This window comes from Dufourea novaeangliae, unplaced genomic scaffold (assembly GCF_001272555.1).
Source record: "Dufourea novaeangliae isolate 0120121106 unplaced genomic scaffold, ASM127255v1 scaffold221, whole genome shotgun sequence".
Classification (NCBI taxonomy): domain Eukaryota; kingdom Metazoa; phylum Arthropoda; class Insecta; order Hymenoptera; family Halictidae; genus Dufourea; species Dufourea novaeangliae.
This window is the reverse complement of record NW_015374115.1, coordinates 2242836-2255223: the sequence shown is the minus strand read 5'-3', so window position 1 is coordinate 2255223 and position 12388 is coordinate 2242836. Positions and strand designations below refer to the sequence as shown.

Here is a 12388-nt window from a genome sequence, read left to right as displayed (position 1 = left end):
ATCAATATTTATATTATCGAGTATGCGAAATCTTTTAATGGCGAAAGTTTCGAAATTTATGTTTACAAAGATATCAATAGGTCGTTGGGAAGTGTCTATAAGAAATCTTAATTCTTTCTTTAAAAATTTTAGTAATTGACGTAATTTGTTTAAGTATTTATACCTACTGTATAGAAAGGAATTGAACAGGTTAGCTTGTTCACTGTAAGAATTAAATAGATATTGATGGTAGAAAATATTATTATATATATATATGATTAACAAATTCAGTATTATAATGGGTATACAGTAAATCCTTGATGTGTGTTCGAAAGCTCCTCGTCACTGAAAATTAAATATTTCATAAACCAATGGCCATACGTGGTTGAAACAAATATCATTGACTTCAGGATTCCAAGCTCTATTACTATCTTAAACCTTATTAAAAAATCAACGTTATACCTGGGCATCTTTTTTTGTCAGAGCGGAGAAGCTTTCGAACACTCATTGAGGAATTACTGTATATGCTACTGTTACTGAGTGCTTCTGCATCCATATTCGTTTTCCTGTAAGAATTTAAAATGAGGAAGCTGTGTTGTCCTGAACTTCGATCAGATACTAAGCAAATACCACTGTCCATTTTTAGTCTTTGTTTTGTAAAGAATGTTGCTGTCAATCGACTTTGCCAAATCAAACTAAAAAGGTCTAACAGAAATCGTAGAGGCCCTATCGCGATGAGTGTCTCAATCCAAAGTTATTAAAACGACATCGAACTCGTAAGAAAAAAATTGAAGCTATGAGATGTGTTGTTGTTATTTAAAAAATCTTAAGAAACTATTTATTGTTTCTTAGGCTTCAGTTTTGAAATTCAGTGATCACTGATGCTAGTTCCATGCTGAATTACACGAAAGTATAGTTTTGTTATCCTCCCAGCCGACCACTCTCCGTCATAAAGACGATATCAACGTCGACTCGTAATAGGCATCATCCACTGTAATCCCGGATTACCTTCGTAACTCGTAGCCTCGATTACCAGGTATCACCGGCGAAAAAAGTCAACTAATCGCGTCTCCGCCATCATTCGTCCAGGCGGAAGAAAAAAAGTTGGGTCAGTTACAGCGAATGCGGTTAGCTCCCCTTTATCTACGGGTTGATACCTTCCGATTTTTCATCCTGACGTCCGTTATTCCGAGGCGAGGCGATGATGCTTATCTCCGGATGATAGTACCTAGGGCGGAGTGGATTTCCAAATAGAGGGGGAGAAATTTTGGGGATTATACTTGGTGAATTGTTTCTGGAACTGTTCCGTCCTTTCCCTGATCTTGGTGAACTGCTCGTTTAGCCGTGAAATCCGGGTTCGAATTTGGAAAGTAAGATGTAGTTTCGAACACTACGCTTCTTGGTAATCTTCACACTGAAACCAAAACGGTTTCTTGCGAATTAGGATTACCAACGTAAATCGATAGGAAATTCGTAGCATTGCTCATTAGGAAACCTTATACGAATGTATTACATTTTGCTATTTTTATATGTACACTATCGGTCAAAAATATGGAACTAGGTCTGATATAAGTAAAGAAAGAAGAAAGTACTATTCCATAGAGATTTCATAAGAAGATTTGTAGATGTACAGATTATATAAATTTTACTATATCTTAATAAAATAATCAGTTACTGTTAGATCAATCATGAAGTCTGATCTACTTTTGCCTAGTAGTGTATATACAGGGTGTCTCCGAACTGGTGATACAATCCGAAAGGCCATGATTCTACATGCAAAAACAAGTTGTAAATGTATCGTAAAATGTTTTCGTACGATGCTTTATTCTTAAGATAATTGAATTTGAAAATCTGCTACATTCGCGTGGAATTAAACAGGACTTGAATAACGTGTCAGTTTATTACATTCCACTTCTACTTATTGCTAACACGAATACACACATGTTCGATGAGTTTGCAAATTCAATTAGTCTGAAAGCGAAACATCGTACGAACACTGGTTATTCCACACTTTCAACTTACTTTTGCTGATAGAATTTCGAGTTGGACCACTAATTCAGGGACACCCTTTATATACAAGAGGTTATACAGAATAATTGAGTTTGAATATCAGTAAACGAAATGAACAGACATTATTTGCTCTCTGGTAATTTCCAACGAGATACACGGACGAGAACTTTGATCGTGATACAGTATAGCAGTGATGGGCAACTCAGCGCCCGCCAAACTCACTAGCGGGCAACAACGTGCAGCATGCGGGCATATGGCAGTGGTGGGTGAAATGTGCGAATGAGAGCACGTATCTATAATTTTCTTCACACACAAATATGTCGTGAATCACGACTCGTGACTCGTGATGTGTCCTGCTTCGCAACCCCTCCACAGGAGTCCGACATCTATCGTATGTCCCCAAGAATGAAAATTTCGACGACAAATGGATGAAACTATTCCATATGAAGCTTTGAACATCGTACGGAAGTTACAAGTTATAGAAGAGGGAATTATTTTTATTGTAATAAGTCTGAATAATATTTAAGCCATGTTTTACTGAATTTATACACATATTGTTACAAATATATTGTAAACTCGTACATATATAAGTAGTGTTTAAGGCAATTGTTGTGAAATTTATTCAAATACTGTTGTAAATTGTGTATTTTCATCAGATTTTTTTAGCCAATTTATTAAGCCTATCACTACGACTATCTCATATTTTCCATAAATAAATAAATAGTAATTGGTAAACTTACGTAAAATTGTAATAAAATCAATTTAAAGTTTAATTTAGCGCGAAATTTAAATTTGAAAAAGCGCTGGAAAACTGCAAAAACTGTAAATTTATACAATTTACAATGGTATTTGTATAAATTTAATAACAATTGCTTTAAATACTACTTATACATAATGCCCGTGCGGGCAACATGACAGAGCGGGCTCGGTTGCCTATCACTGCAGTATAGGTAACAGATGAACGGTTCATCGGGAATCGTGTTAACTGTTATCAAACCCAGCACACAAATCGAATAATTCAATTATAGTTATATAACCCTACATCTCACGAAGAGTGTCGTAACCGGGAGGCGTTCAACGTCCCTCCCCCAGCTTCCTCCGTCCTCTGTGAAAGACACTTCAGCCGATAGAGTGAAGTTAACAATGGAAATCCGTGCAAACTTATCGCCCGCATTTGAATGAATCCCCCGTTAGAAAGCGTTCGAGGCACTTTCCGCGGAGTTGCCCTACGAGAACAACTCCGTCTGGGTCCGCAGTTTTGCAAGATTCGTCGGATGCAGTAGCTATTATCGGAATCCTGGTTCACTGGGTAGGATCGACACAATCTCAGCCATACAAGCAAATCTCGCTCTTTTTCGAGGCGAGTATTTCGCGTTGCTCCCCGTTGTTCACTCGTCCCCGTTCCTTCAGACAGGTTATTTACAAGCTCCTGGCTACCCCCTAGCTTATTGTCTTCGTTCGTTCGAAGATCCAAAGTTTGCACGGTTGCTTCCTCCCGGAACATCTCTAAACTTCGAAAATCCACGTTTGCTTAGTGGCTTCCTCCTGAAAGATTTGTAAATTCTGAAGATCCACGTTCGCCTGATCGCTTCCTCCATGAAGATCCACGAACGTTCTCGAAAGGTCTCGTATCTTCAACCTAGCTAGAAACCAGGTAAACAGCCCCTACCTTCCTGGCTTCCTCGAACGAACGATTCGTCGATCCAGACCGCCTCTAGTAAATCCAGCCAATAAATAGTCCCAGGCCGCCTAGGTCGCGAGGCTGAGCGGCGATCATTAAGCTATCTCTAGCTGGCAAGCCAATCGGCTTACCTCGGAGATCCGGTTCAGCCGGTAGGCTAACAAGCCCCCTACTCCGTCCTCTTCCAGGCAAGATTAGAGTTCCAATCCGTTTCCGTTATCGGGCCCTCCCCGCCGAAATTTCACCAACGATACAAACCTTCGCGCGCGACACAGGCTTTCCGATCAGCAGCACCATTTCCCTTGTTTATTTCTCTTGTTAGTGATCTCCGTAGTTCCCCATATCCTTGCGCTAGCTCGTCGTCAACAAGAGTCATCCACCCTCTCCCGGTAGCTACCAGGTCGCTGCAACTTCCCTAGATACAGGGAAGTATAGTTGGCGGACCTTTAAGTAGAACACGATAATAATAACGCATCATGAATTCACATGATGAATGGACATCAGCTCCACGTCATCATCCATTAGCGGTTCTTTGGCATCGTTAAGCTCCTCGAGACGACGCTGGGTCGACCGCGGGGATTCACCTAAATAAGCATAACCACCGCCCCTCCGAAATTTCTGCAAGCTATCCCCATTCGATTCTACGTTACCTCCCCCCTCCGTATACCATACTACCGCCGCCGCCGCCGCCACCACCCCCTTGGCCCCGCCTTCGTCCGCCGCCGAAAAGTAAACCCACGAGAGATCTTTAGTTCTAGCTCCGCGGAACGGTGTCCTTAGTCTAGCGGTAGCGCTGAACTAGTATAGTGGTCAGCTTTAGAATTTATAGAGGATCCATTGAGTTTTCCACGCTTTTGTCGAGCCTATCTATATCTCCGTTCACTACTCTCACCCCCTCCCCCACCACCACCGCCACCATCACCGCCGCAACCACCGCCACCGAATCCACGATCGAAAAGTAAAGAAAGACAGGCCTAGGAAAGGATTGACGAGGGACGAGGCGGAATCGATATCAAAATGATCACGCGTCCGACACACGTCTGCTTTCTCTATGAACATTCTCTTTACTGTGTCTGTCTGTCCGTCTGTCTGCCTGTCTGTCCGTCTGTCTGTCTGTTCGGCTTTCGGATGATTGTACAAGGTGATTCGATGGAATCGACGGCCTTGATTTACTCGTCAACTGCTCGTTACGTGGATATGGTACGAAGATCGAGTGGCCTGTTAGACGACACGTGTAAAGTTTTGAATAACTTGTTTCTTTTCTTGAGTTTTTTTGAAGTTTCACAATTGAAATTTTTGTTTTGTTATTATGATGGTTCTTTTTATTTTCGTGGTTTACGTTTTTTGTAATGCTGATAATTGAAGTGAGTATAGTTTAGTGAGAGTTGATTAATAAATGAGTTTATAGTGATTGCTTGTAAGATGTTCGTAATTTAAACTAGTTCTACGTATATTAGAGAAATTAAGTGTTTCATACATTGCTTTATTTAAGTTTGATGTTTTTCTTTTAATTTGAGTTTATATGACTCTTTATTTGCAAAGAATTTTCAATATTGTATTTCAATTTTAATTATATTCAAATTTCGTGTAAAACTGAATACAATTACAACCAACGTGTAAAATTCAATGTTGATAAAGAATGGTACTTTGTCGTTTGCATAATTGTTTAAAAATCATTTCATTCACAGTACATTGAAACTATACTAAATACGGACCATGTCACGTAACGAACCGATCTCGAGTAATCCAACGTCACCTGTTCACATTGTTCACCCTGCACACAGGTGATTCAAAATGACAAATCAATACTTCACACGATTGTGTCGACGACAGTTCGATCGAGCGTGTGTCTAATTCCGAATGGTAATACAATATGGCAAGTTAAATCCCGACAACGTACATTTACTTCACATTGAACGTAAATTACATGTTGAATTTAAGTAACGAATAACAAAAATATGTTAACGATCCTCTCGTAAAATAAATTCTTTTCATAGGTGTCTAATAGTTTTTAACGGGCATTTTTTATCGCGAAACTTTAAAGAACTCCATTTATCAAAAGGAAAGTTATAAACTTTTACTGTACTCTTAAAATTTTTTAGACCCTCGCGATCTGCGTTCACTTGAAAAAGCATTTTAACGTTTTACGAGCGTTGCTCCTGTTCTCGATTGACCTAAAATCATCAATGTTCCTATTCAAAGTAAATAAATAGTGTCTTCCAAACAAATAAAAAATATTCTTCTATTTAATAGATCAATAGTAAAGTTCTTTGATCACTTTCATTTATAAAAGTGTATTTGATTATTAGGTTTGTTAGATAGTTCTAGACGTTTTCATTCAATTATGCTTTGTACAGTCACATCAGCCAGAAATCAATAGCATCTACGGTTACGGTAGTCATAATACGCATTCATTGTAACTGAACTTTCAAAATTAATCCGGAACACTGTACCAATTACTTTGTCTGCCATCTTTTACACGAAAATTCTCCATTTTCTTTTCATTAAAACACGGTTAAAAAACATTGACTTCATAAAATCCACATTCAATATTAATAGGAAGCGAAATAGTAATTAATATTTCCAGTCGTTATTTTATCACTTTTCCAAGTACCATTTTGTTATTAAAACATCAATAAAAATTATCCAATAGAGCATTCCAACAAACCTGAGCACACTTGTGTCAGTAAAATCCGCACTGCAATTAGCAAGAGCATAACGAGTCCTAATAAATAAACTGCGAACTTTATGCACCTATTGAGTATTTGATTGTTTATAGCTCAGTAAACAAAAATCATTTAATGAAGTTCGATGAAATTTTCATATTATTTGTAACCAGAGATTGTCTAGTAACAAAACAAAGCCATGGAGGGATGGATTTAACTCTTTCGCCCCTAACGCCAGCCTCCATAAAGTGATGCGTGGATACAAATGCTGTCTATATCCGTCATCCATAGATCATTAAATACAAGGTTTTAAAAAACGACAAAATATAATTTTAGATAACAATTGCTTTTATATGAATTTTATTCTGTGTAAAAAATCATAATCTTCAATACAATAATTTAAAACAGTAAAACAATCAAGAAACCTATCATGATTCCTGCCAGCCTACATTCCCATTAATGAGCAATCACAACTCGGCTGACGCTACCGTAGCGAAAGGGTCAAGTCCCCATACAATTGGCTCGAACACAATGAAATGAAAAGCCTAATGAATGTTTCATTATCAATCTTATCCTCCCAGCCATTCGGAAATAGACACACTCTTACATCATGCTGTCAAAGTACGATCAAATGTACACACACACCTTGTCTCTTCTCATGTGATCCATAGCAAGCCTTGTCTTCTGTCACTCGTTCGACCACCCCACCCCACCACCATTGCACCCTTGTAACACCACCACCAATCGCGCCTAATGTAACCAGTATCTGTATGCTCGAATAACAACGTGATATATAAAACACGCCCAGTTCCCGTGGTGGTGCAAATCGTCGTCGACGACAATGCCGACGACACCTCCGCCGCCCATGGGTATGGGACTCGGTTCCGGCTCCGGTATGCAGGGCGCCCAGGGGGTCGTACTCTGTCCACGTACGCTGTCGCAGGTCCGACGATCACGGCTACGAAGGGCCCTCACCGAGGCGACCGCCGAGACCGTCAACTACGTCAAGACGGTGGGCACGAACGATTAATAACCGATATGCCGTTTAATTGCCTGATGCATTATATTATTATCTTTGAACCACCTGTATACCACACTATACTTATATACAGGGTGTAACAAAAGTGTTGTAGGTCCCAGAAATGTGTCACTCGTGAGGTGATTTTGAACAAGTTTTTCCTTAGGAAAAATGTTATTCGAGGTTTTGTTAACGAGACATTCACGAAAACCCCTGACCAATCAGAGCGCGAGTTTTCTGATTGAGCTCTGATCGGTCGGGTTTTGTTTTAGAATATCTCGTTAAGAAAGCCTCGAATAACATTTTTAGGAAAACTTGTTCAAAATCATCTCACGAGTGACCCATTTCAGGAGCCTACAATATTTTTGTTACACCCTGTATATACAGGGTGTGTAAATAAAAATATGGGACATTTTCACAGGGTAGATTCTACATACGTAATTAACACGAAAATCAGTAATGACGGAATTGCGTTTGTGGTTTCGTTTTCGAATTATTAATTGTTGGAAATACGGGTGAAATACGTCTGGAGCAATGGGTTATACTACTTACAACAGTCAATTCCCAGCTGGTACATCGATCGATGACCTACTTAGTTAAATTTATGAATGAAATAACATCAAATGAGTGGAACTAACTCGTGAAACAGTTCTTAAATACACTAATCTTCAGACATATTTTACGCGCATTTCGCATGTATCTTCGACAATTAACAACTCGGAAACAAAGCCTCGAACGTAATTTCGCTATCCTTGATTTTCGTCGTAGAATTCACCCTGTGAAAGTGTCCCACAATTTTATCGACACCCTGTATATGTTGTACTCTTGCATTCGTACACGGGAACGCATAAACGGGCGCGGACGCACGAGTTGCCACGGTCGAGGTCTTCCCCCACTCCGTTCTTTTGGAACTTGGTTATTGGATCACGAAGCGTGAATGCACTTCTTGGATTTGTACGGACGATCGTAGAGCGTAACGTTTTACAAAGTTCCGGGAGAATGGAGCTCAGGGCGAGGGAGAAGTTGTGATACCAGACTGACTTTTAACCTCTTGAATTGGAATCACGTCTTTGAAATATTGCGGATTGTTTTGGAGATTACGGATCCTAATTAGCGTTGTGTTAATATTAATATAAGTGCAGTTTCCTTCAAGTAACCCCTGCAATATATAGCGGATATGATTAAAGATTGAGAATATTAAAGGACTAGTAGACAGGTTCGACAGCTGGACTAATAAATAGACATCAAAGTACTTTAAACATCTTCGCAGGAAGATCCTTTCCAGACGGTATCAACGACTTCGACCTCACCCTCAAGACACTCGTACATGCAATATAATAAATGCATCGTGCATTTTATCGTGCGTACGTGCAGTTATGTCTCCGACCACCGTAGTTAGCGTCACTGACCTATAGAATACGCCTCTCACCACTGATCACATACCACGCTATGAACTACCGCCGCCAATCCAGCAACTTACATCTCTCGCCGCAACCATGACCTGCATTTCCCGCGCGACCGATATATCTATCTATACGTATATCGAAGGGAGCGTCGATAAAATTTCGCGGCGCCTGTTCGTTCTTTTTATTTAAAGTTCCGCGGGGGAAGCTCGCCCACACCGAAAGGTAAGACAATTTTGGAGAGCGGCGCTTGCCCAGGTTCGAGACACTACTCAACGAACAACAATATGTACCATTGAAGATCGTGAAAGATTTTCAGCTTGATCACGCAGCCAAATATTACGCGATAAGGAATTTACGAACGATTGAGTTCTGATTGTTGCTTTTAGTCAGTCTTTTGCATATATAGTTAATTGAATAGAACGCGATCGAAAGACGTTGGAACCGAGGAGGGAAAATGCAACTCTATTTTGGGGTAAGTTGAAGAACAATTGTGTATAAATAAATAGTATATAGTTCAGAGGATAGAGATATTGTTGATTAGATATTATTGTAGAAATGTGCATCAGGCAGCGAATGATGTCGACTAATTTTATATCACGAATTGTTAGTTTCAGAATGAACAAATTGTTCTCGCAGTGTATACGTCCTCGTGGATTGAGTAGTCGTCAATCAGACGACACGAAGTGCTGCAAAATTGGAGCAAAGTTTTATTAAATTAATATAGAGGGTTAGAGGTTTCTTTTTGTACATAGTAACCAGACCTGGGCACTTCTGAAATGATATCATTTGAAATATTATTTCAAATAACATTTATTTTATTTTCTAATAATTATGAAATTGTCTTTCGAAATTATATCAGGTGACTAGGTCTGAGTTTGGTTTATTGACATTTTTATGAATACATCTTCCACACCGGTAAAACGATTATTTTCGTTTCCAACAATACTAGATGGGCCCAAGCAAAAATTTCTGACGGATGAGTTTTTTGAAGAGCGAATTTTGCTTAAAGCAAATTGCTGGAAAGATTTCTTAAAATAAAATTTTTCTGTTGTATATTATTTTGTGTACTATTCCTGTTGCCAAATTTGAGATTCAAAAGTAACCAAATAATTCAGTATTTGAAATTGCTATTATTTCAAATGAATCGATAATATTGTTATTTTAACATAACAGTATTGAAAATAAAGTTCCGAAATAAATTATGTCAAATAGTTATTTCGTATTTTCATTTCAAATAAAATTTGCCCAGGTCTGATACTAACATATGAACAACATAGTCTACATAACTCACTATCCATGTTTCGAGAACACTTTTTTCAGTTGCAAGAATGTTTCATGACATTCTTCCCAGGAATTTCGCATTACGATCCGCGAGTCATACATTTTAGAAACATTTCCAGAAACATTCATGCCAAGAATTGCATTTTCCATCCAATCTATGATCGATACTCGCTCCAGACCAAGTACATTATTCATTAACTAGTAACAAACATAACTTTCGAAAGTAGTAACCAGAGCTCGAGAAACGATGCACATTTCGAAATCGTCTTATCTTTCATCTGCCGATTCATCCCACGAAGAGAAAGGGATCATTGCTAAACGTACATATTTTTCTTTATTTATAATACTGACAAGGGAGAGACTCCAACTGTCCGACTTTGATTTTAACGGGGTTTTGTGACATAATAGTATACAAGATATTAATACACCCTGTATTATTCGAAGCCCATATACTATCGTCTTAAAAAAAGCCTCCATTAAAATCAGAGTCGAAAAATTGGAATCCTCCCTCTGTAAATCCTAAACTAGAATGTCGCATACAACGGGCCCCAGGGTAAACAAATGGTACCTTTTTGAAACGATAACCTTTTACCTAATGAATGGGTACCTTTTTTTTAGGGGAGGCTTGTTTTACGAGTTTGCTACACCTTGTTCACGAATTACGGGGCTCCTTATATAATGCACCGTGCATTTATTTACCATGCATTGGTAGAAACGCCAGCATGCTTCATCCTCTCGAGGGAATGGTAACGCGTGTGCGTTTCGAGAACCCGCGACGGCATGGATTTAATGCCCGCCGCGCGCGGTTGCTCGAACACGAACCCCCTCCTGTATATTCTCCACTTTTCCGTGCGCTTTGTGGAACTGGCTACGCCCGTGTCCTGACGGATTTACGAACCGGAATTTTTATTCCCCGCGAGCCGCCGAACCGACATTGTAAAGTTCCACGGAACAACCCAGAGATTACCGTTTCGCGTAACCACGGAAACCGACGTCTTCGCGGCTCGTTTGCCGCCCGCCTGATGGCCGAAATTAATCCAGGACGCTCGCCAATTAATCTAGGACAGGAGCTAATTAACGCTGGGAACGTTAAACTGACGATCGAGTTGTGGAATTTTTATTGTTCGCGTATGTCATTCTCGAATCGCTGAATTGGACAATCTTTGTTGTCAAAATCTTTTTTTTTATCGCGGGATGATTTTCTGTGAATGAATTTTTCTGTAATTTACGGATTTCGTGTAGTTTCGGTCGCTGAACCAGTTCCTGATCGGAACCCAATCCCTGGTCAGTTTAGTATATAGATCCATGTAATAAGTTTCTTATAAGAAAGATTTTATTCCAAAAAATTACTAAATAATTAATAACTAGATTGAAGTTCATATGTAAAATTTGGTAGCTCAGAGTGAGATACAGGTATATGATTTAAGTGATCAGAAAATGCTCCCTTTGCACTTCTTACTTTAAATGTTAATTTATAATCTAAGTGTATTACTATTTCTGCACTTTTCTTAATACCAAATTAATGGTAGAGCATAGATTTATGCGAATAACGACAATTCTTTTGGATTTGGTTAATATTTTACTTATACGATAGTGAAAGTTCAATAATTTATAATGATGTGTTCATATTACTTGGAACCTGGTACAATCTTTAAATAAATATGATTCTATCTGAATTCGTTTTCTATAAATTACTTCATAGAACATTGTATTTGCAAAAACTTCTGCAGTCTAGTAATATTACACACAGTGAAGAGAATGAGATATAGTTCAAGATATCTGACTTTCAAATATTTCTATGCGCAACAATAGTTCAGCAAGTAGAGCTCTATTTTTTGATAGACTAACTTCAAACTGAAACTTTTGGTGGATTTAGAAAGCTGCAATTACATCCACGATTTTACTCAATTACTTCGAGTAAATATGGAAATTTAAATTGAGTCCCTTAGAAAATTTGAATAATACCCACTTCACGAACGTGATTTCGCTTTTGCATCTGACGAACAGTAATAGGGAAATGACCAAGGTACGACGAATTACGCATAGCAGAGACTATAATTTCGTTTTTCGTTTTTCATTCATCTCGTTTCATTCTACACTCGCGAAAGACAGAGCACCGAAATCTTTGTCTCTATTTTTGGAAAGGACTGATTTGCAGGAATTACGCTCTCTCGGTGAATTGCAACTCGTCTGTCTGCATGAACGGTCCCAAAAGACTATCTTCGAACTTCGTTTCGCTCGAAGATCTTGCAACTTCATCGTTAGGTATGTATACCTAAGAGAATTAATCCCCCCAGTGCCCGTGCTTCGTTTCCGCAATTTTTGCCACAGTATAATCGAAGAAGTT

General features: G+C 38.9%; 1 protein-coding gene across 1 annotated transcript in view; it reads left to right on the top strand.

Moving 5' to 3' along the window:
- The window catches only part of LOC107191058 (small conductance calcium-activated potassium channel protein), a 172807-nt gene that overhangs the window by 22954 nt on the left and 137465 nt on the right, over positions 1–12388 (top strand). Inside the window, exon 3 of the mRNA XM_015580005.1 lies at positions 7145–7348. Coding sequence (XP_015435491.1) covers positions 7145–7348 — 204 coding nt within the window. The remainder of the gene's footprint in view (positions 1–7144; positions 7349–12388) is intronic.